The 25,230-nt window shown below is 52.3% G+C and overlaps 9 protein-coding genes across 9 annotated transcripts; 5 read left to right on the top strand and 4 right to left on the bottom strand.

Moving 5' to 3' along the window:
* Positions 1-199: 199 nt before the first annotated feature.
* On the bottom strand, positions 200-1,775 carry BDP55DRAFT_728631 (uncharacterized protein; the record flags this gene model as incomplete). The annotated part of the gene is made up of 4 exons (XM_060579467.1): positions 200-1,056; positions 1,115-1,296; positions 1,357-1,438; positions 1,535-1,775. The coding sequence occupies 4 exons, from the start codon at positions 1,773-1,775 to the stop codon at positions 200-202; spliced, it is 1,362 nt and encodes a 453-aa protein (XP_060429821.1).
* Positions 1,776-6,050: 4,275 nt separating this feature from the next.
* BDP55DRAFT_693885 (metalloprotease 1) lies at positions 6,051-7,058 on the top strand (the record flags this gene model as incomplete). Its single annotated transcript, XM_060577279.1, has 3 exons — positions 6,051-6,314; positions 6,387-6,931; positions 6,986-7,058. 3 exons carry the CDS (start codon positions 6,051-6,053, stop codon positions 7,056-7,058), a joined length of 882 nt encoding a protein of 293 aa, XP_060429822.1.
* Positions 7,059-7,877: 819 nt separating this feature from the next.
* Positions 7,878-8,708, top strand: BDP55DRAFT_632002 (uncharacterized protein; the record flags this gene model as incomplete). Its single annotated transcript, XM_060572364.1, has 2 exons — positions 7,878-7,969; positions 8,027-8,708. 2 exons carry the CDS (start codon positions 7,878-7,880, stop codon positions 8,706-8,708), a joined length of 774 nt encoding a protein of 257 aa, XP_060429823.1.
* Positions 8,709-11,171: 2,463 nt separating this feature from the next.
* Positions 11,172-13,296, top strand: BDP55DRAFT_704147 (major facilitator superfamily transporter). The gene is made up of 5 exons (XM_060577991.1): positions 11,172-11,565; positions 11,621-11,765; positions 11,845-12,022; positions 12,075-12,123; positions 12,179-13,296. The coding sequence occupies exons 1-5, from the start codon at positions 11,374-11,376 to the stop codon at positions 13,190-13,192; spliced, it is 1,578 nt and encodes a 525-aa protein (XP_060429824.1). The 5' UTR covers positions 11,172-11,373; the 3' UTR covers positions 13,193-13,296.
* Positions 13,297-14,147: 851 nt separating this feature from the next.
* On the top strand, positions 14,148-16,585 carry BDP55DRAFT_663841 (major facilitator superfamily transporter). The gene is made up of 7 exons (XM_060574909.1): positions 14,148-14,717; positions 14,781-14,835; positions 14,900-14,999; positions 15,066-15,150; positions 15,248-15,747; positions 15,813-16,196; positions 16,255-16,585. The coding sequence occupies exons 1-7, from the start codon at positions 14,545-14,547 to the stop codon at positions 16,434-16,436; spliced, it is 1,479 nt and encodes a 492-aa protein (XP_060429825.1). The 5' UTR covers positions 14,148-14,544; the 3' UTR covers positions 16,437-16,585.
* Positions 16,539-17,363, bottom strand: BDP55DRAFT_551900 (uncharacterized protein; the record flags this gene model as incomplete). The annotated part of the gene is made up of 1 exon (XM_060569151.1): positions 16,539-17,363. The coding sequence occupies one exon, from the start codon at positions 17,361-17,363 to the stop codon at positions 16,539-16,541; it is 825 nt and encodes a 274-aa protein (XP_060429826.1).
* Positions 17,364-18,714: 1,351 nt separating this feature from the next.
* On the bottom strand, positions 18,715-19,139 carry BDP55DRAFT_728635 (uncharacterized protein; the record flags this gene model as incomplete). The annotated part of the gene is made up of 2 exons (XM_060579468.1): positions 18,715-18,766; positions 18,907-19,139. 2 exons carry the CDS (start codon positions 19,137-19,139, stop codon positions 18,715-18,717), a joined length of 285 nt encoding a protein of 94 aa, XP_060429827.1.
* A 1,100-nt stretch (positions 19,140-20,239) lies between these two features.
* On the bottom strand, positions 20,240-22,267 carry BDP55DRAFT_582390 (glycosyl hydrolase). Its single transcript, XM_060570836.1, has 2 exons — positions 21,643-22,267; positions 20,240-21,592 (listed from the first exon to the last, which is right to left on the bottom strand). The coding sequence occupies exons 1-2, from the start codon at positions 22,216-22,218 to the stop codon at positions 20,540-20,542; spliced, it is 1,629 nt and encodes a 542-aa protein (XP_060429828.1). The 5' UTR covers positions 22,219-22,267; the 3' UTR covers positions 20,240-20,539.
* Positions 22,268-23,172: 905 nt separating this feature from the next.
* BDP55DRAFT_693890 (glycoside hydrolase family 43 protein) lies at positions 23,173-25,226 on the top strand (the record flags this gene model as incomplete). Its single annotated transcript, XM_060577280.1, has 4 exons — positions 23,173-23,188; positions 23,448-23,678; positions 23,737-24,221; positions 24,279-25,226. The coding sequence occupies 4 exons, from the start codon at positions 23,173-23,175 to the stop codon at positions 25,224-25,226; spliced, it is 1,680 nt and encodes a 559-aa protein (XP_060429829.1).
* Between the last annotated feature and the right edge of the window lie 4 nt (positions 25,227-25,230).

Below are 25,230 nucleotides of genomic sequence, written 5' to 3' on the forward strand. Positions count from 1 at the left end.
ATTCCAAACACATCTCATGGATGGCGCCTCGACCAAACTTATACATCAATATGAAAGAAGACAACTGTGATTGTTGGAACAAACAAAAGAAAAGTAGATTTTGGCCGCCCTGGGATATCACACGCTAAATCCTGAAAGAATATATATATATCAAAACACTTCCGTCATAGTACAGGTCCGTCAACCACGTCCGCAACCTTTACATGTGGGGCATCACAGTCTGCGACCACACCGGCAGGAAGATGAAGATCAACGTGCTCAAACTCGCAAAGATTGCGCCACCGACCATGGCTTGAAGGACAATCTTGTGCTGCAGCCTGCGTAAGTGGACATCCTTGACACGAATCTTGCGATCAAAGATCATCATCCGTGACACAAACTTCATGAGACCGGAACGTTGCGATAGAAGAGAGGCGCTGTCGTCGAAGCGTTCCCAGGGAAGGGGTTGGCGTCTGGTGAAGAGCAGCAGGAAGAAGCAGCTACCGCGGAGACCTGAAAAGATGAGAGACATGCCGACGAACCACATCGGCCAGGGAGCAAAGGCGTTCCAACGGCTGTTGGCGCCCATAAAGGGGACGAAGGCCTTGAGGAGGACACAGAGGAAGCCGCCGATTGTGAGGGCGATGCCAACGCTGGTGGCCATGCATAGCGTCTCAAAGGTTCCGTTGGAGACACCGAGGCGGACGAAGTTGCGGTGGGAGCAGTTCTTCAGGAGACCGTAGACATGATCTGCAATTGGCTTGAGGTGGATCGGGTCGGATGAGTTCTGGAGGTTGAGGAGAGCGGTATCGCGAAGCGCAGGCGGAATGTTGAGCTCCTTCTCGGCATTGGGGACAAGGAATGTGTTGACGACGGCGTTGAGCTCGATACGGTATGCTGAGGTCGGGGCGATGCGGGTGGGTATAACGTCTGGGACATTGTTGGCACAGATGGGCCTCGCACAGGCGTTGGCCCATGACTTGATACGATCGCGACCATTCGGGCCAACTTTGCTGTTGGGTCTGCATGCGGTCTCCGGGGCGATGAGATGGACGATGTTGGCCATAGTCTCGGTAGCTAAGGGAAAGATTAGCTATGGCTGGCGACGGGAGAGGAATCTAGACGAAACACTCACCTGCTTCGGGATCGCATTCAAACTCAGACATCTGGATGGAGGGAAGCTTCATGCCCGCTGCATCTACTGCGCTGTCTGCCATACTGTCTCGTGATGACGATGACTGGTCGATGTCCTTCTCTGCCATGGGGAAGTTGTTGAGACTTCCAGTCTTTGCGTATGACGCTTCGTAGTTGCGGAACCTGGGGGGACAGTCAGGCTAGGGTTCATAGAGTCATGCCGATGAGTGAGGAGTGGCTTACCAGACGAAGAACTCGAGGTTCTCGGGTGAGAACTCGATGTACTTGAGATACATGTAGAAGTCATACAGTGACATTGGTGAGCCTTTGGTCAGACACGAAGATTAGTTACTGGTCGAATGAGCGGCAGTGGCGATGCCCTATGGTCCGCATCACACCGTGGGCTAAGACGTATACTTACAGGTCTGGTTGTTCAGAACCCTCTCCAAGCTCAATCGGGCTGGAATAGGACTCTTGTCTCTCCCATCCCTACTCAAGGGCCTCCTTCCAGTCCGGATGGCGGTGGCATATTCCTTAAAGTCCCTGTACTCCGGCTTCTTGTACCATACCAACCAGTCGGGGAACAGGCTTGAGATCTTGGATGGTGTCGTCGACTTCGTATCCTCCTCCCTCTTCGTATTCCTTTCCTTACTGGCGTCCATGTCGAAAAAAGTGTGCTAAAGGATACACAGATGATGCGTGTACGACCGAGTTGTGTTGAAGAGAAGCCAGATAGGGCAGAGACAAGGCACGCCTGGACTTTGATAGCGGACGAACCTTCCCCATCATATATCAGAGTCTTCTCCGTCTTAGCGCAATTCTATATCTGCATGTGCCGCGGGGCGCTCGATGCAGGCTTGCAGCAGATCAGACCGGGAGGTCCACCGTCCCACGACTGATTCCATGTCAGGGCGATTTGGCTCGAGCAGGCTGGGACATAGCTCCACCTGCTCCAGGTCTGCTGCAGACAAACCACGCACGATGCACAGACAGTCCCGTCGCTACCTCACCATCCAAAAACGAGTCGAGCGGGATGATTCGGTCAGTAGCATCCGTTAGGGCGCTTTACAAACGCCCAGTCGGCTTCGAAAGCCTCTTGCCTCTCTCCTCCGCCCAGTCATGTCTCATGACGACTGACCAATGGCGGTGGGAGCGGAGGAAACGCCACGGACGGCTGGTCGTGAAAGAGGCTTGCGCCCTTGTATCCAAACTTGGGATACCTCGAGACGTAGGGGAGTTCGGACGAGTCGGCGAACCAACCGATTCCAGCGTGGACGAGTCAAAGCGGCTTGGTGTCGAGGTACCTTTCTCTAGCTTGTCAGTTAGCGCCTTGCACTACTCTGAATTGGGCTGGAGAACTCATACACTTGTGCCAGAATTCGCAGCCAGCGTTGGTGCTTCATGGCGATGTATACACTATTGTCTTCCTGGTGCGCGACCCCTCGGGGCATTCCTCGGATGCGGCGAGACAGGGAACCCGCAGCATTAGGTCCCTCCGTTGGTGAGGTCTTGCTCCAACCAATCCTGCTTGTGCCCATGTTGTGGAGGGTTTGGGCCGATCAGAATTTTGTTTGTCTTTGCCTACGTCGACATCAGCAAACAAAGGAATTGGCCCCCTTCGCCGAGTCCCAGACTCCCTAATCCGGTCGAGTTTGCTGTACGTAAGCTATGAATGGGCGGGCTGTCAGATTGTGCCGACCCAGTAATCAGAGTTCGAGGCCTGCTCGAAAACCGGGGATGCCAGAGTCATTGTCAAAGGACGAATAGATTAGCGGAGCAAAGATCGGAAATTCTTTCGCCATTGTTGGTCTCCTTCGTTGAAAAGGCAAGGCGGTGCAGGATTCCTTTCTGCCCGCCGGCAATGACAATGAAAATGACAAGGACGAGGTCGACTTCGAGGACGTCGCGAACGCACACACAATGCATAGCCCAGACTTGGAGAGATTGCGGTGCTCGGTAGACGGATACGGAGGGCCGACGGAAGGATTTGGTGAAAGGCAAGGCTCGGGCGGGACGATCCCCTCGTGGAATTCTTCAGGTAACCGGACCGACTTATGCTGCTTCGCGCCTTAGCTCCAGAGTGGTAGGTAGGTATTCATAGACAAATTCTTATCGACGGCGCCAGATGCGGTGATGCGGAGAGAAGCTTAGGAAGATGCAAGGCCACCACGTGGAAGAGAGACGTCGAAGCTGGAGATGCAGGGGTCGCAAGCTAAGAGTTGGTGTGCATTGGTCGTAAGGGAGGACGCGATGCGGTACTGGGGGGGGAGCCGGCGAGTTAAGCAGCGAGCACGGGGAGATTTGGGGATGAACCTGCGCAAGGGCCGCCTTGCCTTACGATTTTTAGGTGCCACAACCCTCTGTACGTACTGTAAGGCACCTTACATAAGGATACGTATCTGGGATACCGCGATACCTCACATTCGGCCTCATTTCCTGCCTGAGGTGAAAGCACCGAAATCGATACGCCTTCAGGTACCTTCTCGTCAGCTTCTACGGATACCTCCTGTCTATCTGTCGCCATCTTCCACTCCGTCGTTTCGTGTGCATCTCCTTAACCAAACTTATATTTCAGTCGACAACGTTGCTGCAGTCAGCTATCTGTGACGTACAGCTGGATTTGTATTTTGCACTCTCCTTGATGCAAACAAAGGCCATTGGTTCTCGTTCCTGGACTGTACGAACGAGACATACCCAATCCTCTGGACGTACAAACAGAAACACGGCCTTTTCCGCACGAGCAATGACGGCCATCCCATCACTTGGTCCGAGCAGACCAGATAGAAACCAGCAAGCAGCAAGCAAGAGAGCGTTTGCTACTGATGCCCACGCTGCCGATCAGATTAATTGGGATTAGCCTCGGCAAGGGACATGCAGCTATCGTACGAGTGAGACACGAATTATCGATTCACCCGAGCTGACTTCTCCCGCTTGATGGCACTTGAGAGTCATGCAATTTTCATCACCACGGCATAGTTGCCCTTTTCTCTTAAGTTTACGCTCTCTTCACTGCCTGACCTCCCTCATCACCCGTTCCTGTCCCCCTTTGAAGATGTTTCGCCCTACGTCTAGCTAACCAATATCCTCCGTCTATTGAACTAGGTCACGCACTTCACCTGAGGGGTAACACCACACTGCTGGTTTAGCTTCGAGTCGCATGGGCTGATAAACGGCGGCCCGAGTGTTCTGGTCTTCAACACTTAGCTCGAACCTTCACTTTCTCCACGTTCCGCATCCCTCGATTGTCCTCCAGCGATCGGCACGCACATATTCCGGAGCTCCAGCTCGCGTTCGCGTCGCGGTCAGCATTGTCTCTTTCTTCAGCTCAAGCTACTTCGTACGTGTGTGAGATCTCAAGTCCCCTCAGCGACATCGGTTTATAAGCGCTGTGTTCCCAAAGCTAGCGCAGGTTTGGCAACTCGGTCACCTGCGTAGGTACCACCGACCACCACGGCGGCGGCGGCATACTGGGCTTCCGTAAACGGTTCAGACCTGTGAGACAATCAAGGCCGGTTTGTGCAACCAACTACCTCTGCCTTTCTTCTTGCTTTGGCTCAATATCGTGTCTCTTTGTGGTGACTGGAGGTGGTGCTACCGATCGTTTCCCATTCGATCTGTCATGCCCCGCTGCATCGGGGATGGCGTCTGCGAGATGGCTTCAAGAGAGTTTGCTTGTTTCTGACTGAGAACAGTAATCATGACGTTGGAAAGCCACCACAGATCGGACTGCCCCCTGTCATCTCCCTCGGGAGTCGGCTGTCAAACTGAGCGGGCTGCCAGCCCTGGGAGAAAGCCCCTCGGAGTTTGCGTGATGACCGGGGGCGCCGCCGCCGAGTGACTAGGAAGCCAAGGCGCTGTTATCGTTGGCCTTTTGGCACGCCGTCTCCTATGCAAGCGCATACGCAGGCAAGCAGGCTGATGCAAATCTCAAAGCCACACTGCGAGCGAAGGATCTTGACAACCAACGGCCCTCTCAGGGCCCTTCATTCTGTAATCGCGATCGGGTAACCGGATCCCTTTGCTCTTTACTCATGTTCGACACGTTATTCTCTCTTAATGGGCAATGCATGACAAGTCAGAGCTTTAGTCAGCTCATGTACAACAGCTCCGGCGGATCGTTGAACATCCGGATGCGTCCGGTGATTCCATTTACAAGCCTTGGCTAGTAGCCACGGTCAGCAGCTGCAGTAGGTATTATCATTTGGCAGGAAACTCAAGCCACTTCAAGTCCTTTCTACTGGCTAGGACGGATGAAGTTGTCCGTTACTGATCATTGGCATTCGCCTCCTGGGGGTACTGGTTTGGTGGGAACTGGGGCATCGGCCCTGGTATGGCCCAATACCATGGTTCATTGCCCTGGTTCACACAAGATAAGCTGCATGGCAGTTGCAGATGCCTACGAGGATTGAACAATCACCTCCTGTATGCAGGGGGCAAGCAGCCGTACTCCATCTATCCTCATCCACTTCCCGCAGTCAGGCGTGCCTTGGGAGTCGCGTGCGTCAGGTTGTCACTACGGATTACAGCTTCCGGCCGGCACCCGAGACATTCCCGGCACCGAGCCACAGCTTCGATTCCCTGTCGCCGATCCCGGCCGGAGCTCCGAAGGTCTTCAAATCGGCCCCTACTCGCGGTCACCTTGACCTTGATTATGGCATCACTAGAGAGATCGACCATGTATGTACTTGACAGCAATCCCCCGCAAGGTCGCATCATTCCGTATCCCGGGCAGGGAATAATGGCCATTCTAGGAAGGCCTCATCCCGCCGATGCTTGGCTTGGGGACCATCACCAATGACCAACTCCATTGCCACAGACACCTTCCTGATTGAGCGTCTCAAAAGATGGACATTTAAACCAGGAACTCGCTGCCTTTTGAGCCAGCATGATTTCGGTGACCGATTGATTGATTTGGTACCATCATCGTCGTCGCCGCCATGAGATTGAAGCCCCTCCTCACGCGCTGCGCCTATATGGCGACGATATCACTGGCGATGGCTCAGGAGAAGTGCGGTTCCGAACAGCCAGGACCCGAGGCTTACGAAGCAGCTGTAGCTCTCCGCACCGCCCAGCGTGCCGATGGGCTCTCGTCTTCGTTCTTCAACAAGCGCGCAGAGGGCCTGCTTGTTTCGACATACCTACATGTGGTTGAAGACGAAGCTCACAGAGGGTACGTCACCGATACGATGATCAACGATCAGGTACGCTGCAAGCTCAATTCCTATACAAGGTAAAAAAAAAAACTCGAGGTTCATTTTAGCGACCAAAAACAGATGAGAGTTCTCAATGAGACCTTCGCCCCTCACAACATCCAATTCCTGGTCAAGGACATCAGCCACACAGTCAACGACGCCTGGACAACGCAAGCCCGTATCAAAGAGAAAGCCGAGGCCCTCCGCCAGGGCGCTTACGACGACCTCAACATCTACTTTGAGACAGGCATGATGACCAATCCCAACTCCGCGACAGGGCTCTGCAGCTTCCCCGTCGAGGACCCCTGGGACACGGGCATCAACGGCACGTCGTGGTTTACCTACGACGGCTGCCATGTCAGCGTCGGCACTATGCCCGGCGGACCGGGGGTTCCATGGGATCCGGAAGATAATCTGGGCAAGACGGCGACGCACGAGGTCGGGCATTGGTTTGGGCTTTTTCATGTCTTTGAGGGATTTGATTGTGACGGGGAAGGGGATTTGATAGATGATACGCCGGCGACAAAGGTTGCTACAGTTGGGTGTCCTGTGAGTCAGGATTCTTGTCCTAGGCAGCCTGGGTCGGATCCGATTCATAATTATATGGATTATACGAAGCATGCTTGGTGAGTCCGAAATTCCCTTGAGGAGAGAAGGGGTTCAAAGCTGACGGCGGATAGTCTTTCGGAGTTTACTCTTTTGCAGGAAGAACGCATGTATCGGTCTTTCAACACTTTGCGAAAGGGAAAATAGGCTTCGTGTTGCCCGTTGCAAGATGCTACACAGCGAATTTTCGTAGTTTCCATGCGAGGACACAAGACTATATATGGAAGGATCCGGTCCGGAGTTACGCCCCGAGACCGTTGATCGCTGAGCTCTCTTGGAAGATGTCCCGATCTCTCCAGTGTCCAGCCCCCCCGCGAATTTTCTTGGCCACTGGATCGCTACGACCTAGATTATCCTCACAAGAATCTTGTCCGGAAACAATACACGAAGGTGCCCAAACTCAACGTTAGGGTCTTGTCATCATTGACAAAACTTTCAAGACATATTGCTTCTGTCGTTCCCGTGGCTTGAGACATGCCACCTAGCTGCCCGAAAGCGAGATCCTTTGGCAACTGACAACGAACTCCGTCACACGGAGTAATCCCTGCGCTCCACGCCTTCAACTCCAGGTCTCAACCGTCTCATCCAATTCTTTCATGATGAGTTGTCTCACTCTTTGAGACTCGACATCGTAATCCCATGACTTTCTAAAGCTTAGCTGAACTATCAGCATCTGTCATTCGTCGACTTGCAACGGCTGAGATGCAGCCATCCGGTGTGGTGTGCCATCTAGTGTCCTCTTGTGTGAAGCTGAACTCGTGTTCGGAGAGATTTTGGAAAATTTTACTTGATGGCAAGCCACTTACACAGAGAGATGTCTTGAATCAGCAGAGCATGGAAGCCTTCATAGTGTCCAGAAGAAGTATAAAGCTCTGCCACAAGATAGAACATCGAGAACGAGAAGAGAGTTTCTATAAGCTCACTTACCACTTCAAATCATTCCAGATTCGTATTGCATCAAACAGAATGATGATCTCAACTGCACTCTCAGTCCTCCTCGGAGTACTCGCCATCAGGGCCCATGCGACCACGACCCTAGCGCAGTGCAACGCAGACAAGTACTATCCCATGCCTTCACTCATCTTCCAGAATTCACGATAACTGACACCATCAAGCTGCTACCGCGCCCTCTTCCCATGCCCCTCCCCATCCGCAGTCTCCTCCGCCTCCGCCTTCTGCGCAACCCTCACAGCAGGCGGCATAACGGCCACAAACCTCCCCACCCGCGCAACCTCTGCCTGCGGCACCTCCGTATCCCGCTACATCTCCGCCTGCGCCTGCGGCCCGACCTGCACCCCATCCTCGACTCCCCCGTGCGGCGCCCCGTCCAGCTCCAGTGGCAACCTCCTCACCAACAGCGACTTCGAATGCGGCATCGCCCCCTGGATCGTGCAAAACCTAGACCGATACGCCCGCGTCGGCGTCACCTCGGCGGCATCGCACACCGGCACGCACGCCTTTGAGTCTCGGCTCCTGTACGATCGCAACTCTCAGGATCCCGTCGTCAGCGTACGACTGTCGACACCTGTGTTTTCCGTGCAGCCGGGTGTGCCGTATAAGCTGATATTCTGGTCGTATTTTGATAACCAGGCGGCGGGGTTTATCGGGATCCAGTTTAATGGCGAGCCGAAACGGACGCTGGATGCGGGTGATTTGGGTGGGTGGGGGGTGTGGAAGGTGTTTGAGGTGGAGTATACGCCGGTCACGGATAAGCTTGATATCACGCTCGAGTTCTTGTATGGACGGGTTGCGAGTGTTGTTCGTGTTGATGGGGTTGAATTTGGGCCCCTTCACTGAGGTAGATGCGGGATCAATCCGCAAGATTGCGTAGGCACGTAGGGTGGTATGGAGTGTCGGCGCAGACTACGCGGATCGTCAACACGTAGCATGGCAATCGCCTCGATGCTAAGCTTTTCCATCTGACTTGGCTTTTCCTTCCTTCGCTTGGCAGGCGGGTAACGGCAATTGTGAAATGCAATGTACTCTGAAAGGCAAGTTAAGCGTCGGTATGTGGAGACAATTACGTTCTGTAGCTTCTTGGTGAGAACTCATGCCTTCATCGTTGATTGCTGCCAAGAATTTGATTGGATGATGAATCAGAAGTTTTGTGATGAGGGAAGGTGGATGGTGGAAATACGCAACTACATACATGCGGCACGTATGCATGCATCTCGCCTTCTCTGAACGGCCCGGTCCGAGAGATTAGTTCGCATGCAGATGTGACGCGGGAACTTCTGTGTTTCTTATGCGTAAAGGGCCGAAAGAAAGCCGTGTCTTTCGTGAAACTCAGAGAGATAGTCAGAAATGATCGTCGTGATAACAGGCCCGCATTGTGCTATGTGTCTTATCTGCAGATGGGTGGGGATATCTTCCAGATTTGCCGATGATGCACTCGAACAAACACCATGTAACTCCATATCGGGCAACTCCCCTTCGGTCTATCAACGCTAGGCATTTCTAATGACATTTGGAATAGGTGTATAAATTCTGAATTACTCAGCATCGCCGTGAGTAGTGGCAGACACAAATTGTCCGGATCAGAGCCGAGGGGAATGCTACGTTCGGTACCATTCAGCTGCCCACTTGGAACTTGCTAGACGGTGCTTCGGTCAAAATACAGCAAATGTCCATTTGCAGATGGACAGTGCGGATATCCCTACACAGCCAACTGCTTCAATGGTACTAACGAGTAACGACAATGTCCTAGTTATTGTCCAAATCGGTGCCATGTTTGCTTTGACGTCCTTACAATTTTATTCTCAAGTTACAAGATTCTACGAGCATTTTCGCAACATTACCCACGGTGGCGTTGGTAATTATCAGTAATCATCTCTTGGGTAAAGGATTGAGATATGGAAAAGGTATCGCTCTGGACACTACGCTATACCGTGGAAAACTAGGTTGTGGTCACGGTTCTGCAAGTCTACCCTGCCGGTAGTACACCACACTGCCGGGATCGAATGTGTCTGATACGCCTTTGAAAAACAACCCGATTGATATCAAATTCCGGGTCGTTCACCACACCATCATCGTCTAGTGAGAACCGGATCAAGGTCTCCATGGGAGAATTGGAAATCCGTTGCCAAGCTAGACAGCTTGGCGTCGGAAAAAGCCAAGGAGGCGTATTGAACGTCTCTGCCCATGAGTGGAGGGAGCTTCTGCAATGACAGCCGGCTATCACCCTTCTGATCCTAGGAGCCAACCACGCGGTGGCAATAAATGATGGCCGCTTTTTTATGTAGAGAAAGTCTAAAACCCGGCCATCATATCTTACCACAGCGTGGCAGGTACGTCTCTAGGAGGTAAGTGATTGAAGTTACACATAATGATGAGGCCTATCTCCGGCGTTGATGTCAAGCATTCAGCAGCCCGCATTCATGGTCAGGGGTTCTAGAGTTGCCGAAATAGGATTGAATGCCTGCTCTAGCTGTGGGTAGCGTCTCAAATAATCGGCAACGCGTGGCCTAGATGTGATGGTATGACAGTCGCATCTGCACGATAATGTCTCCTCTCAAAGGACCGATATTGAACTACCGTTCTTGTCAATTCAGCGACACGTGGTCGCGACGTTTATCAGATAATATGATGCTGCTCAGAAGAATGGCGAGTCTCGTTTGAATTGTTTCATGGGGTCCGCCTCGAAGCAAGACGGAAATGTGACAATCATCGACGAGGCTGTTCAGTGATGCAACGAGGAACGAACCCAGAGGCGAATAAGAAAGCAATGGTGCTTTTCCGTCCCCACGTATTTCATCTCATATCTCTCAAAACAGAACCCGCATGCCGGTAAGCAACGCGATTCCCCACCGTGCTGGTGGAAATGCGCGACGAAAGGCCATCAAGCCAACCGGCTGTCTTCAAGCTTGCGCATGCGGGTATCGCACAATCTATCATTCCAATAAACGCACAGGGGATACGGCCTCGGCTGGAATCCCACCAACGGCAAAGCCCATGTCTTGCCACTTATCCCAGCCGCTCTTACTCCAATACCGTCGCCCTGCTCTACCAGCATCCTGCAATGTGACTCAGGCAAAACAGCAACGTTGGCCCCTGCGGACATGACGGATACCACCACACGGATAAGTATTGGCATCTGATCAAGAATCCGCCTCGCTGTCCGACATTTCCGACTGGCATTCGCTAGCAATGGCACCATTTCCCCGCACTATGCGGCTGCCAAGTCTGGGGTTAGTGTGTGTTTGGGGATTTTTTGGGTCTGGGGTAGAACCGGATGATCCCAGCCTTTCTCCGCAGTGGGCTGTCTGTCCTTTGTATTAAGAGGTGGTCCTAGTCAGATATAAGTATCCACGGGCAGAAATCTTCATCTGTGAAATTCTTGAGACGAAAAGGGTAGAGCTGGAACGAGCAACCTTCCATCATCTCAAGTTGCAGAGCATTTGTCGCCCTTGCTCCTGTCATTCTCCCTTCATCGAATCATCCAGACACCACAGACTCCGTCAATATGGCTACCCACAGGAGCTCCATCGAGAAGAACGATGCCGTCTTTGGCCACCGACCTTCTGGAGAAACTCACCTCGAAAAGGTGCCCGAAGCCATCGAAGTCGGCCCCTACCGCGTGTTCGGATTGACCCCTGAAGATGCCGACTTCTACAACAACTACCCCGAGGAGAAGCGGAAGAAGACTTTCCACAAGGTGGGTAGCACGAACACAGCAACACCACGTCGCGCCGACTGACAGATGATGATAGGTTGATGTTCGTCTGATTCCCATGTTGGCTCTGTTGTACTTGATCTGCCACATTGATCGCGCCAATATCGGCAATGCCAAAATCGAAGGCATGGTTGAGGACTTGGGCATGTCGGGTGTGCAGTACAACACGGTCCTGTCTATCTGTGAGTGCCGAAATGAGAAACCTGGATTGATTCTGAGGCGTCAACCGTGAAAGGAATTGCGCTAACTGGTCTTATTCAGTCTTCATCCCCTATGTCCTCTTCGAAGTTCCCAGCAACATCATCCTGAAGAAAGTCAAGCGCCCTTCGTTCTATCTCGGCACCCTTACCCTCTGCTGGGGTATCATCATGACCTGCACGGGACTGGTTAGAAACTTTGGTGGATTGATGGTTACTCGCATTCTTCTCGGCGTCTTCGAGTAAGTTTCACAACATTCGAAATGGCTTGATTCCTCTGGCTAACATTCGCAGGGCTGGATTCTTCCCCGGTGCAATTTACCTGACTTCTTACTGGTACATGGTGAGTAACCAATTTGCAACGCCCCTTAGCCCGTTTATCTAACAAATATCTTCAGCCCAAAGATCTCGCGGTCCGAATCTCATACTTTTACTGCGCCAGCGCCTTGTCCGGAGCCTTCTCCGGTCTCCTCGCTGCCGCAATCGCCGAAATGGACGGTGTCGCCGGCCTCGAAGGCTGGCGCTGGATCTTCATCCTCGAAGGTCTCGCCACCGTCGTAATGGGCGCCTGCTGCTTCTTCTTCCTGATCGATACCCCGACTCTCTCGACGCGCTGGCTCGAACCCGAGGAGATTCGATACCTGGAGCTCTCCATCTTCATCAAGTCGGGCGGCGGAAACCGCGAGGAGGCCGGCGCCGGCGGCAAGGTCAACTGGAGGGATCTCAAGATGAACCTGACCAACTGGCGAATCTACGTCCAGGCTTACTTTTTGGTGTGCCAGTCCGCTCTGTCGTACGGTATCAAGTTCACCCTCCCGACCATCACCAAGTCCATGGGATTCGCAAATACGCAGGCTCAACTTCTTTCAGCGCCGCCATACGTCGCTGCTGCTATCTCCGCCATCACCTTTGCCAAGATTTCTGATCGGTTCTTCTGGCGTATGCCCTTCTTGGCGATTCCCATGGCCATCGTCGCTGTTGCCTATGCAATCATTCTCTCCCTGAATGGTGCGCTCGAGGCAAAGAAGGGAGTCGCCTACTTCTCCGTCGTCCTTGCCGTTGTCGGTATTTACCCCATCCAAGCCGCGGCCGCGTCGTGGAACGCCAACAACATTGCCCCTGCATCCCGAAGAGCCATTGGTATCGCGCTGATGAACTGCGTCGGCAACGTCGGTGGCATTGTGGGCAGCTTCATGTACCTTGAAAGCGAGAAGCCCAAGTACCCCACCGGCTTCGGCTTGAGTTTGGCCTTCGGTGGATCTGGACTCATTGTGGCTCTCTTGCTCGAGTGGAGTTACAAGTCGGCGAACGCACGCAAGGCTAAGATCGCGGAGGAGGCGAAGTCGAAGTACACCGAGGAGGAGCTGTTCAACTTGGGAGACAGGTCGCCCCTGTTCAAGTACGTGCTTTGAGGATGATAGGGAAGATCGGTATTGAACTTGCCCGGACTCGAAAGAGTCAACTTGCTTCAAAGCGTTGTAGTTAGGATTACGAACAAACAAATTCTGTTATGAACCATTCTATTTTGAGCATAACGTTTTGATTAATCACCACTTCTTTTCTTAAATGACCTTACACCATGGCACAACTATTGTATCAGCCAACCGATACACGGTGGTACGGCGTTGCTGTGATTGTAACATGATTCTATCTTATCGCCGAAAGCGCGTCGTCTCCCGACTTTTCGGGATTTGAGACGGAACGGCCCGGGGGTCGGTCCCGGCGGAGACATAAAGCCCGGAGTCTAACCGGTAATACGGAGGGAAGCATCAACGAAGAGACGAGGGTCTTTTGATCCCATTTTGGCACTCAAAGCTGACATAGATCTGTGAAAACATGCAAAAAACGTTGCGCAATTGTTTGTCGGTGTTCTGTACCAATATCAGCCAGTTTGCTGACGCCACACACATCATCTCCGTTGTTTGTTGACACAGCAGCGGCATCGCCGATGAAGAACCATAGAGGCAGCAATTGGGATTGAAGAGAGGAGAGGCTGGATCTATGAAAAGAATTTATGAGGTTCAACCGCCCATCCCTCCGGCTTTGAACCTGACGAATGCTCGTGTCTTTCTCATTGAGATTTTGCCTTTCCGAGAACGGATGGGATCCACCCCGGCAAACATCAACCGGGCGATAACGCCAATGAGATGATTTCATTACACATCGCGGACACCGACTCCGACACCACCCTCCATCGGGTCTAGAGCGCTGACTTTGCAGCTGTCAATTGACGAGTCAATCTCGCCTGTTTGCTTCCCCAGGTGTCGGCTGCAGTGCTCCTCGAGTCCTTGTCGCTGCCGCGCCCTTCATGCGTTCATGGTTTAGCGGGCACTGGCAACCCCATCATATTCCCGGCGGGGACTAATTGCAAACAAAAACTCAAACACGCCCAACACGCGTGCATCGGTTCGGAGAACTGGAGAGGGATTGCTCGCCTCCAACGCCCTCTGATTGCCAAACAGCCATAATCCCCGCGGGGTCTTGCTCTATACGGCTTGGGTAGATCAACCTTGATGATTAAGGGCTCTAGCTTTGTCAACCACATTATCCCCGAGGACGTGAGTCAATCGGAACAAAAAAACGGTCTTCGGCCCGCCGAGGAGCGAACTAAATAACCCCGCGAAACTCATCAAACCCGTCACTACTTGCCGAGGCAGCTGGCGTATTTTCTCTTCCCTTTCCGAAACACTGCCTTCGTCGCAACTCTTCCGTTCCTCAGTTGACAAGCACGAACTTGCACCTTTCGTGTGGTCGCTAACCCGGTATGCCTTCTCAATCTGATTCTTCCAGTCAACGGGGCGGCCACGATGCCGTGGTACGGATGCCTGACAGTGCTTCCAGGGCAGCGGAGAATGAGAAGAATGGCTCTTCGGCAGCGAGCCCTGTCAGTCAACGACCGAGCGAGCAGGTAGAGTTCAAAGAGGGCGGCTATGGATGGTGAGTTGCGCTCCATAACATCATCACATACTGATGAGGGTTGAGTCGCTGACTTGGTACCAGGGTTGTTGTAGGCTGCGTCTTTCTCATCAACGCTCACACTTGGGGCTTGAACTCAGTAAGTCTTTATTAATCACTATTCATCTCACCTCGAATAGCAGAATTCTCACACTTCAATACAGTCTTACGCCGTCTTCCTCGCCTACTACCTCAACTCCGGAGCGTTTCCCGGCGCAAGTCCTATCTCACTCGCCTTCGTCGGCGGGCTGTCCTTCTCTGTCGGTGAGTCTTGCCCCCAAGTGCCCCAACTTCTCCGCGTCATCTCACTCACTCGCTCACCACAACCAGCCCTTCTCATCGCCCCGATTGTCACATTTTGCATCCCTCGCATCGGCACGCAACCGACTCTCGGCATCGGCGTCGTGATCCAAGCGTAAGCCGGCCCGCTCATCCCCTCTCATCCCCTCTCACCCCCAACGTCTTCCGAGACGGCCGGAAATTCCGACCCGGGTTCCTAACACGACTTCCAGGGCCGCTCTCATTGGTGCATCGTTCACGACCCAGATATGGCACCTTCTGCTTTCCCAAGGCATTGGCTTCGGCATCGGCATGGGATTCACTTTCAACTCCACTGTTGGTGTCGTCCCGCAATGGTTCGTTGTCCGCCGCTCGTTTGCGAACTCCATCGCCACCGCCGGCTCCGGGCTGGGAGGTCTCATCTACTCCCTCGGTTCCAACGCCATGATCCGTAATATTGGTCTGCCCTGGGCATTCCGAATCCTCGCCATCTTATCGTTCGTTGTCAATGGCGCTTGTTGTTTGATGATGAAGGACCGGAACAAGGCTCTCGGCAGCGTCCATGTCGCGTTTCATAAGGACATCTTCAAGAGAATTGAATTTTGGTTGTTTGTCGCGTGGGGCTTCTTTGGACTCTTTGGATACGTCATATCCGTGTTCTCATTGGCGGACTATGCCCAGACAGTCGGGTTCAGTGCCAGTCAAGGGTCTATTGTGTCGGCCATGTTCAACCGTAAGTTATCCTTTGTCCTGCTGAATACATGTACTCTGGAGAACCCAAACTAAGTTTTTGCGTAGTATCGCAAGGTATTGGCCGCCCGGTAATTGGTCTAGTGAGTGACCGCTTCGGCCGCATCAACGTAGCTGGGCTGGGCACCATCATCGCCGGTCTCGCCACGTTCCTGCTCTGGATTCTCGCTGCCAAACACTTTGCAGGCCTCATTGTCTTCGCCCTCTTCGGCGCATTCGCCGGGGTGCTCTGGCCGACGGTCGCACCGGTGGGCGCTGAGGTGGTCGGAATGCAGCTCCTCCCATCGGCACTTTCCATTTTCTGGATTATCCTCGTTATCCCGGCAACATTCGCCGAACCTATCGCTTTAACGATCAAGGGTTCCGGGCTCAATGCCTATCTTCCCGTTCAGCTGTTTACGGGATTTATGTATATCGCGGCTTTCATCTCAAGTAAGTCATCGCAGTAAATGCTTCTATCTAGCCAGCCTGGTTGACTAACCTCCCTTAGTCTGGTTCTTGCGCGTATGGAAAATTCGGGAGCTTGAGACCTTAGCCCTCTCGGAAGAGCAGCAAGATGACGCTCTGCGTAACAACGATGCTGTGTCGCTGACAACTTCACGACGTACTGGGCCTAAACCTGGTATGATGAAGTCCCTGCTCAAGGGCATGTTTACCATCCAACGAGTATAGCAGTCTGGAGATGACAGCACTGAGAAAAGGCGTCCATGGCCCTGAATATTCGGGTCTTGGCTAATGTAATTTATCAAAGCTATATGTAGAAACTGATCATTCTCACACACTTGGTACAACCCTCCAAGCGCCCGGAATGAAACTGGCCATCAGACCAAAGATGACTCTAGGGAGAATCTCTGGCCCGTATCTCGAGAAGCCCGCCTTTGCCATTCCCGAGGTGACACCAACGGCGCTGGTCTCCCTGTACGCGTCCTCGGTTGCTAACTCTGCAAATGCCGCGCCCAGATCCGGGTATGAGCAAGCGAGACCAACCGATTCGGTGCTGATGGTGTAACCGCTCGCCTCTTCGTCAATGATGGCGGGTGGCTGCACCAACAACAGTAGCAACAGGTCTGGCTCGGCCTGCAGGTTTTCATGCGCTTTTCGCAGATCCGCGTAGGGCCAGTAGAAGGCGTTCTTGATCATCCACATGACGAGCCACGGCTGCTTCGCGGCGAATCGCTCGTTCCACGTCGAAGAAGAAAGGAGGATGAACCACGGCTTCTTCCAGTCTGCTCCTCCTTCCTTCTTGAGCTGCTTCAGTGCCGAGACGATTGTCGTTGTTGAATCTTGCAGGACCCTGACGGTGGGCTTATTGTCGTTTTCGCCCAGCGCGCAGATGATTGTGTCAGCACCGACGAGACAGGCTTTGATACGCGTCTCGTCGGTGACTTGGCCCTCGATGATTTCGACACTGTTATCCGTCTTGAATTGGGGAAAGGTTTTGATGAGCTTTTCGCGGGAACGGACAAAGATCTTCATGTGAGAAAAGGGATTCGTGGGTTTGGCAAGGAGGGCTTTCAGTGTTTCGCTTCCGGTGCGGCCGGTTGCGCCGAAGATGGCCAGGGTTCGGCCTGGAGTTGAGGGCTTTGCATCGGATGGCATATTGGGTATTTGAAGATAAGGTTAGCCTTTTTGGGTAGAATTTACTAGAAGCTCGGTCGGAAGATTATCAGGTACATTCGCGGGACGCGAACCTATTTAACGAAAACCCCTTTGTTGAACACAAGCATGCCACGCCGGCATGGCAAACATGAAATTCGGTATTCACACCGGTCTCTTAGTTGTGACTGATCGGAGCGGGACCGCTCCGGACAATTATCAAAAGTTGGCCCGCATGAGTTATTTTGACATCTGAAACAGATAAGAAAACAGTACCTAACACTCTCGATTGGCAAATGAGGTATGCAAAGTACAGAAGTAGGCACGGGTTGAGACCGTGCGGATTGGCACGTCTTAGCTCGCGGGATCTCCGTCATAGACTCACGACCTGATGCAACACCGCCCTAGTACATGTATTTCACAGTCGAGCAAACAAGCGTCATAAGTCATCGTAACGCGTGGGGTCACATGGCCATGTAACCCGACGCCCAAATGCAATGAACCCCTCGGACTTCGTTCTCGTTACAAAGGGACTTAGGGGCCGCAGGGTTTTTAGGTCGGTGGACGGTGGCTGAAAATGTCCGCCGTGAAAGTCCGTTTTTTGTCCGGTCGCCGCATCATGTTTTTCTCGGCGGCTGAAAAGCTTGTACCGACGACGATTAAGCCGAACATCGGCAGATTAGCGGTATGAACGGCGCCGATCCCAGGTCACATCCATAGGGCCTTCGACAGGGTACGGAGACAAAATACAAAAGTTGACGCGATTCGCTCCGCCTCTTCGAGCATTTGTGTTACTAGTTGCAAAATGAACACATGAGTTGCCGATGTGGTGGTCCACTTCGGTTGTTGTGCACAAAGAAGCTTGGTCGCCATTCAATTCTACCTAAGGCAATGACATACGATTAAGCATTTCCCACTTTTGGCTACCAAATCGGGATAACGAAAGTCGAAGAGACTTGAGAATGATACGTACACTATTTTCCAACCTGTCATCCGTCTCTTTCGTTTTATCAAAATTGCCATCAAATCGCGCTCAGCATGGTATCTTGGTTCGAGAAAGTACAGCAAGAAGATTGTCCAAACAAGCGGAGACTGAGATGTCCGATAGGGCGCGTCACTGTTTGCATTGCAATCATGTGACGACTCAAAAGATGGCGTATTTGATCAGAAAAGGGGAGCTTCTAAAAGGTAATGTCAAAATTCTTGAAGGAAGAATACGCGTTCCACTGCAGGCAACAGCCATTTTGAATATTTGTTTGTATTAATATTCAATATTCTCGTCATTTCATCTCGGCCGTAAAAGATTTACTATTTCCACCGACTTCATGACGAAAGATGGTGCCGAAGATGATTATCAGCCCCAGGTGGTAATAACGGAGATACAAGGAAGAATAACGACGTGTAGACTGAGTCTTCGTTAGTAGAGCACCAAACTTGGCTTTTACGGTAATGCGACTCTTACCCGTTTCCGAAAGTTCAAACTTAATGCAAAGCTCACAATGCTGATCCCAGCCCCTAAGGGCAACTGCTTCCAATGCAGAAATACTCGCCGTTACCAATGGGTTTGCAGCTGCAGCCGCGAGCCTCAATCTCGATGCCCCTCTTGGCCATGGCGGTTGTAGGGATGAAGTCCTTCGGGCAAAGTCTGCCGCTGCAGAACCACTCATCGCCGATCTTATGGCAAGAGCACTGTCTGGCGACGAGCTCGGCTTCGGGAGCGGGAGCTGCCGCCGCGAGCGCGGCGAAGAGGGTAGCGAAGGTGAGGATGGAGAACTTCATTTTCTTTCTTGTTCTGTCGAGTTGGCCGATTAACTGGGTAGATGGTTGAATGCCTTCAAAACTCTGAGTTGTTGGAAAGTTGTAATTTACTGTATCGATGACAACACGAAGGGGGGACTATTTATGTTTTGACGACAACCCAGCATATACGACTATCTCATGTCTCAATTGGGTTATCAGAAGTCTAGACATAGCTTCTGCCTGTTTGTATTCGCCTTCGACACCTACAACCTTTGCGAGCTTCCTCTTCTGGTGAATTCGCATCTGCGACTCGATTCTCAGCTTCGCCCAGTTTTGCTGAGACTGGAGCTATCTTACCTCAAAACCTTGAGATCAAACGTGGGAAACTCTGCTGATTGGAAGAAGCACTTCTCGAAGGATCGCGCATTTTTTGACCTTTTGCGCAGCTGTGCCACCTGAAGAGGCACGGCCATACCCGATTCAGCAGGTCGTTGAAGTAGACCCGCGGTTAGTATACTAGCGCCACCTCCAAAGACTTGCGGGATGTGAGACTCACCTAGTCCTTTGGATAGAAGCGTCTGAGACCGGGCACTTATATCGAGGTTGTGAACATATTGTGGGTACTTTTGACCTCATTGTTTTTGGTGTGGCGGTCGGTGGTGCCCTATCGCTTTACGGCAGACCGCACGCGCGTATGTGTGAGAGAGGCAAAGTCACGGCTAGGCTCCAGGGGGACTGAGGTCTGCCAAGCAATGCTATCTTGAAATTGTTGCTCAGGCCAATAGTATATGAAGCTGCAAGACTATGTTCCAGATTCCTCCAAAAGACCCAGTCACGGTGTACTACTAGTACTGGAGTTGTATCCACTCGGAATTCCGCGAACTCGCCAAGCCCTACAGCATACGTGACTTGTGAGATGCCAAGGAGCAGGAAGAGGCGCAAAATGGCACATTCCCTTTTGGTACTTCGTGCTGTCAAGGAATTCCCACAGAGTTAACACTGAGGCATGAGTAACGAGTGGCTCGTGATGCCGTAATGCGACAATGCAAGTCTGTCTGCCTGAGCCCCTGGTCACAACTTTAAGTAGGACTAGCTATTGTGTGACGATTTCATTCGCGACATACATCGTCTATTGAGAGCGAGCCCTGAGTAGGCAAACATGGTGATGGGCGACATGTATTGGGGTGGCATCGGCGTTGTGTTCGCAGACATCGAAGGCGACTACTCTATATTGCGGTAAGCGAGATGTGATCAAAATTGGCTGCATATTTTCTACACCAATTACTAAACCATCTAAATGTCTGCCAACAAGAAGAGAAACAATTTCTTATCCTCTTGCCGAAGAATCGAAGTTTCGCACTCCATCTCAGGAGCCTCAAAAGCGGCCAAGTTGTTCTTGAACACCCCTCTCAGAAGTACAGTTAAGATATTAGCTTTCCCTATTCCAGCATCTCCAGCTCGTACTCCCGAATCAGGATGCTGCCACCCAAACGAGACTTAGCCCAATTGAAGACGCTAAATCGATACCCCATGAAGAAGAACCACTCGTTGTTCAGCTCATACACAGGCCCAAGCTGTTCAAAGTTGTCACCATCGGTGCTGTACCAGAACGTGGCATTGGGCCACGCACCCGATCCGGCCACAGGTGGTGCAATGTCGGCCTTGATGCGAAGCCACAAGTCGCTGCCAGCGATAGTAGGTCCTTCCGCTTTGACCTGTCCATTCGAAGTTGTCACCCAGTCCGTCAACGAGTCCCGCACGACCATGCTGATCTCGTCAACATACACAAGCTTGGACACGCTATTCACCTTGTGTATCCCGATATAAGCGCTTAGTTGACGCAGCGCTGCTATACCTGCCTGGTCCCCGTCCACCATCCCAGATATATCGAGACGGAACGTAGCCTGACTTCTGGGGCCGACGATGCGTTGCGTAAGGGTATTTGCGGCTCCGTACAGCCCCTCGCATACCGTTGCAGTTCGCAGGGTGAGACCGTCGTATCCCAAGCTCCAGACATTATTATCGGGGTTGTGATTCCACTCCCAACGGGGGTCTAAGGCGACGCCGTCGAACTTGTCAACATAAGACCCAGTGCCCTGGACTGTCTTTGAGGTTGTGATGGGCATGGCGTACTCGGCACCCCACCCTCCGTTTGCGTCTGTGACCACGTTCGGCCAACCTTCGGCATTGAAATCGATTGGGGCGAGAACGGGGGCACGGCCACCGGGATAGACGTCGATGAAGGCCATGTAATACCACCTCCCATCCTGGGTCGATACAAGGCCGCCTTGATGTGGTGCTCCTGCTCCCTCGACAGGAGCCTTCATCTGCGCAACCACCTCTCGGGCTTCATACGGACCCCAGGGACCCGACGTCGATTTCAGAACATGCTGCTCGTCTCCGGGCTTGGTGACCCAGATGTAATAGTTGCCATTGATGTGGTAGAATCTCGAGCCCTCGATGTACCTGTGGGCATCTTCAGTGTACACAACCTGGTAGGAGTCAGTCTCTAGGGAAAAGCTCCGAACCATTGCCAACTTACCTCGTTGCGAACCTCTGTGAAGCCATCTGGCGACAGCTGCGCAATACGGATGTCGATGGCGCCGTAGGCGATGTACATAGTGTCGTCGGTATCAATCAATAAGCCGAGGTCATAGTAACACTTCGGAATGGGGTCGTGATGAGTCCACGGGCCCTCGGCGCTGGACGCAGTGTAGATATGCGTCTCATCTGTGCCTTGGATGCAGCCATACCAGTAAAAGACGCCGTTACTTTCGCGGTATCCCAGCGAAGAGGCCCAGACCCCGTTGACGTAAGCTGCGTGATCGCTGCCGTTGAGCGAGAATTTGGCACCGGGAAGTTCGGGCACCGAGTGCGAGACGAACTCCCAGTTGACAAGATCGTAAGACCGGAGAAGAGGTGCGCCGGGAGAGTAATGCATTGTTGAAGCACTGTAGTAAAATGCGTCGTCGACCTGGAAGACTTCAGGGTCTGCGAGGTCGGCCCATATCACTGGGTTGGTGAAGGTCGATTCCTGACGAGTGGTCAAGGCCGAACCGACTTGACTGAAGCCAAGAAGGATAAGGGAAAGCGCTGCAGGAAGTCGCTGTCTCATCATGACTGCTCAGAAATGGCAAACAATGCCGATTGCGTTTTTTTAATTGAGGGATCCAAGATACGATGGTGCTTCTGTCATTCTCAATATTATTTGTTGGCTTCTGTCAATGGTTTATATGTCCGCCGCACTCTCAAATGCCAAGATCTCAGAGAATTGTTTCTCGGCTTGACCTTGGGTCCGCGTTAAACACTGTATGCTCTAGGTCGCCATCGTCGCTTCTAGATCATGCGAGACGGCAGTATATGCTATCCTGTCGGACGCTTGGGTATTGGGCGAGTAAACCTATTGCGATACCTGATGAAGTTTTTAGTGTGATCTACACAATAGCCTCGCGTTAGCTTTCACAAAGCATATCTACTACATGCCGTGGTCCAAAACTATGGTTATTCCAGATGACCGATGCATATTCTCCACATGGAAGATTCGGTTCGTGTGGGATAGTCTCAACCGCTAATCTCTCATTGATTCGGATGGAGGAATTAATGCGGGGTGCAGGTGAGCGTGGGTAGCTTTCGTTAATGTAACGCAGCTCAATTACCTTCCAGCGTGGTATATAGGTCTGGTCAAAGACTGTGGATGAGTTCGGCGTAAGGACCGAATCTTCGAGCCAAACGGATCGGGCCGCATAAGAAGGAGATGGGATACCTGATCAAACCTTTTGATCGGCAATCGGGTAAAGGAACAATATGAGACCATTCTTCTCATGACTTGCTTTACCCTTGCAATGGCTATCAAGTCTGCTCATGGTAGACCAGGGCAATTCTTGTGTTTTATTTCGCTGTGTCAAGTCATTCTCGGTGGTTAGGCCGTTGTAGTGATAAAGAGAAACGCTCGGTGCTAACGGTAAAGCGAACAACTTCTTGGTTGTCAACTTTGATATGAGATCGACACCCCCGCATGAAATAGGTGGTAGAGAGGGTGAATACCCTCGCACAACCCAGCTACCGGGCCTGCATGTCATTTAGCCGGAGTAAGCGTCCTCTCTTGGATTTCTGCCCTTCGTTTCAAGGGTACAAATATCATGAAGAAATTATCCAGGATGATTTCTATTGCTTATGCCAAGGAACAGTCTCTAGAATGCTCATCTTTGCGGAGTATATAGCCTGCTTGTCCAACATTGTGCTGATTCCTTCTGATCTTGCAATCACAGGAATAGTCATTAAGCTCTTTCAAGATGACTTCTTTTATATGGCGTTTGACTTTAGGGGCTTTGCTCCCTTTTTGGACAGCATGTCTGGTGGAAGCTGATAACTCTACGTTCCATAACCCAATTTTGCCTGGTTGGCATTCCGATCCGTCTTGCGCCCAGGTCGACGGCACATTCTACTGTATCACGTCGAGTTTCATCACATTTCCGGGCTTGCCAGTATACGCCTCCAAGGACTTAATTAACTGGAAGCTGATAAGCCACGTGTGGAGTCGTGAAAGCCAAATGCCTGGCGCCAGCCAGCAAACCAAAGGTTGAAACGCCTTCCTAATGGCTCACCCAACTGCACAATGCTGAGCTTCTTTCTACAGGACAACAAGAAGGCTTCTACGCCGCAACCCTTCGGCATCATGATGGCGAGTTCTGGGTGGTGTGCGAGTACCTCGGTCTGCCTGACGGAATGCTAGGCACGATCTTCAAAACCAGGGATCCATTCGACGCAGCAGGGTGGAGTGACCCTTACACATTCCCAACGCCCAACGGAGATTTGGATCTTTTCTGGGACGACGACGGAAAGATGTACATCCCGGGAGGCGGCCACGTTCTCCTCGACGTCGACCTCGAGACGCGGACAGTCATCAACAACATTTTCCTCTGGGCTGGCACTGGCGGTGTATGGCCTGAAGGTCCTCACCTCTACCGCAAGGACGGCTGGTACTACATCTCTGCGGCCGAAGGAGGGACCGAGACTGGACACTACCAGGTCATGGCTAGATCTTCTAGCCTAACTGGCCCGTTTGAACCGTGCCCGTATAACCCGGTCTTGACGAACAAGGGCACCGATGAGTATTTCCAGGTATGCAAACACGTTCTTCGGGATACTTCTTGGTTGGTTCTAACTTCGGGATGACAGACTATCGGTCACGCAGATCTTTTCCAAGACTCTGTTGGGAACTGGTGGGGTGTCGCTCTCGCCACACGTTCCGGGCCAGAATGGAGAATCTATCCCATGGGCCGCGAGACAGTCATGTTCCCAGTCACTTGGCGGGAAGGCGAGTGGCCGATACTGGAGCCTGTCAGGGGCAGAATGTCGGGTTGGCAAATGCCCGCAACATCGAGAGACCTCCCGGGAGACGGCCCATTCAACTCGGACCCCGACACCCACGACTTTACTACATTGAGCAGTATCCCTCGCAATCTCATCCACTGGAGAGTTCCCACTGAGGGCGCCTTTTCGATTGATAGCTCGATAGGACTCCATATCGTGCCTAGTCGCGCGAACCTCACGGGTGATAACGCGGAACTGGATGGTCGTTCGGGGCTATCATTCATCGGACGACCTCAGACGGACACTCTCTTTACCTTTCAAGCCGTCATTGACGCATCACTTACTGATGTTGGCGAGGAAACTGGTGTTACGTTGTTCCTGACCCAGTTCAACCACGCAGATGTGGGGGCAGTAATCCTCCCCAAGACGGATGGCTCTGGAGGAATTGCTCGCATGCTACGCTTCAGGGCCACAGGAGAAGATGCACCGGCAGAAAATCTCGTCAATGTGCCTGAAGCATGGGGAGACGAGCCGATTCGGTTTCAGATTGCTACAGTCAACAGCACCCACTACGTGATGGCCGCATCCCAGGCTTCTCAACCGGACCAGCAAGTCGTTATGAGTACGTTCTCGGCAAGATTGGTTAGTAGCCAGAGTGGTCCTTTCACCGGGTCGTTGCTAGGTATCTACGCTACCTGCAATGGTGCTGGCTCTGGAGCTAGCTGCTCTTCTGGAGGCGATGTCTGGGTGAAGGAATGGCTTTACGAAGGCAAAGGTCAATACTATACTGCAACGGATTTCGTTCCAGAGTAGTATT

The sequence above is a fragment of the Colletotrichum godetiae genome, assembly GCF_030913485.1.
Source record: "Colletotrichum godetiae strain CBS 193.32 chromosome Unknown BDP55scaffold_20, whole genome shotgun sequence".
NCBI classification, from domain to species: Eukaryota; Fungi; Ascomycota; class Sordariomycetes; order Glomerellales; family Glomerellaceae; genus Colletotrichum; species Colletotrichum godetiae.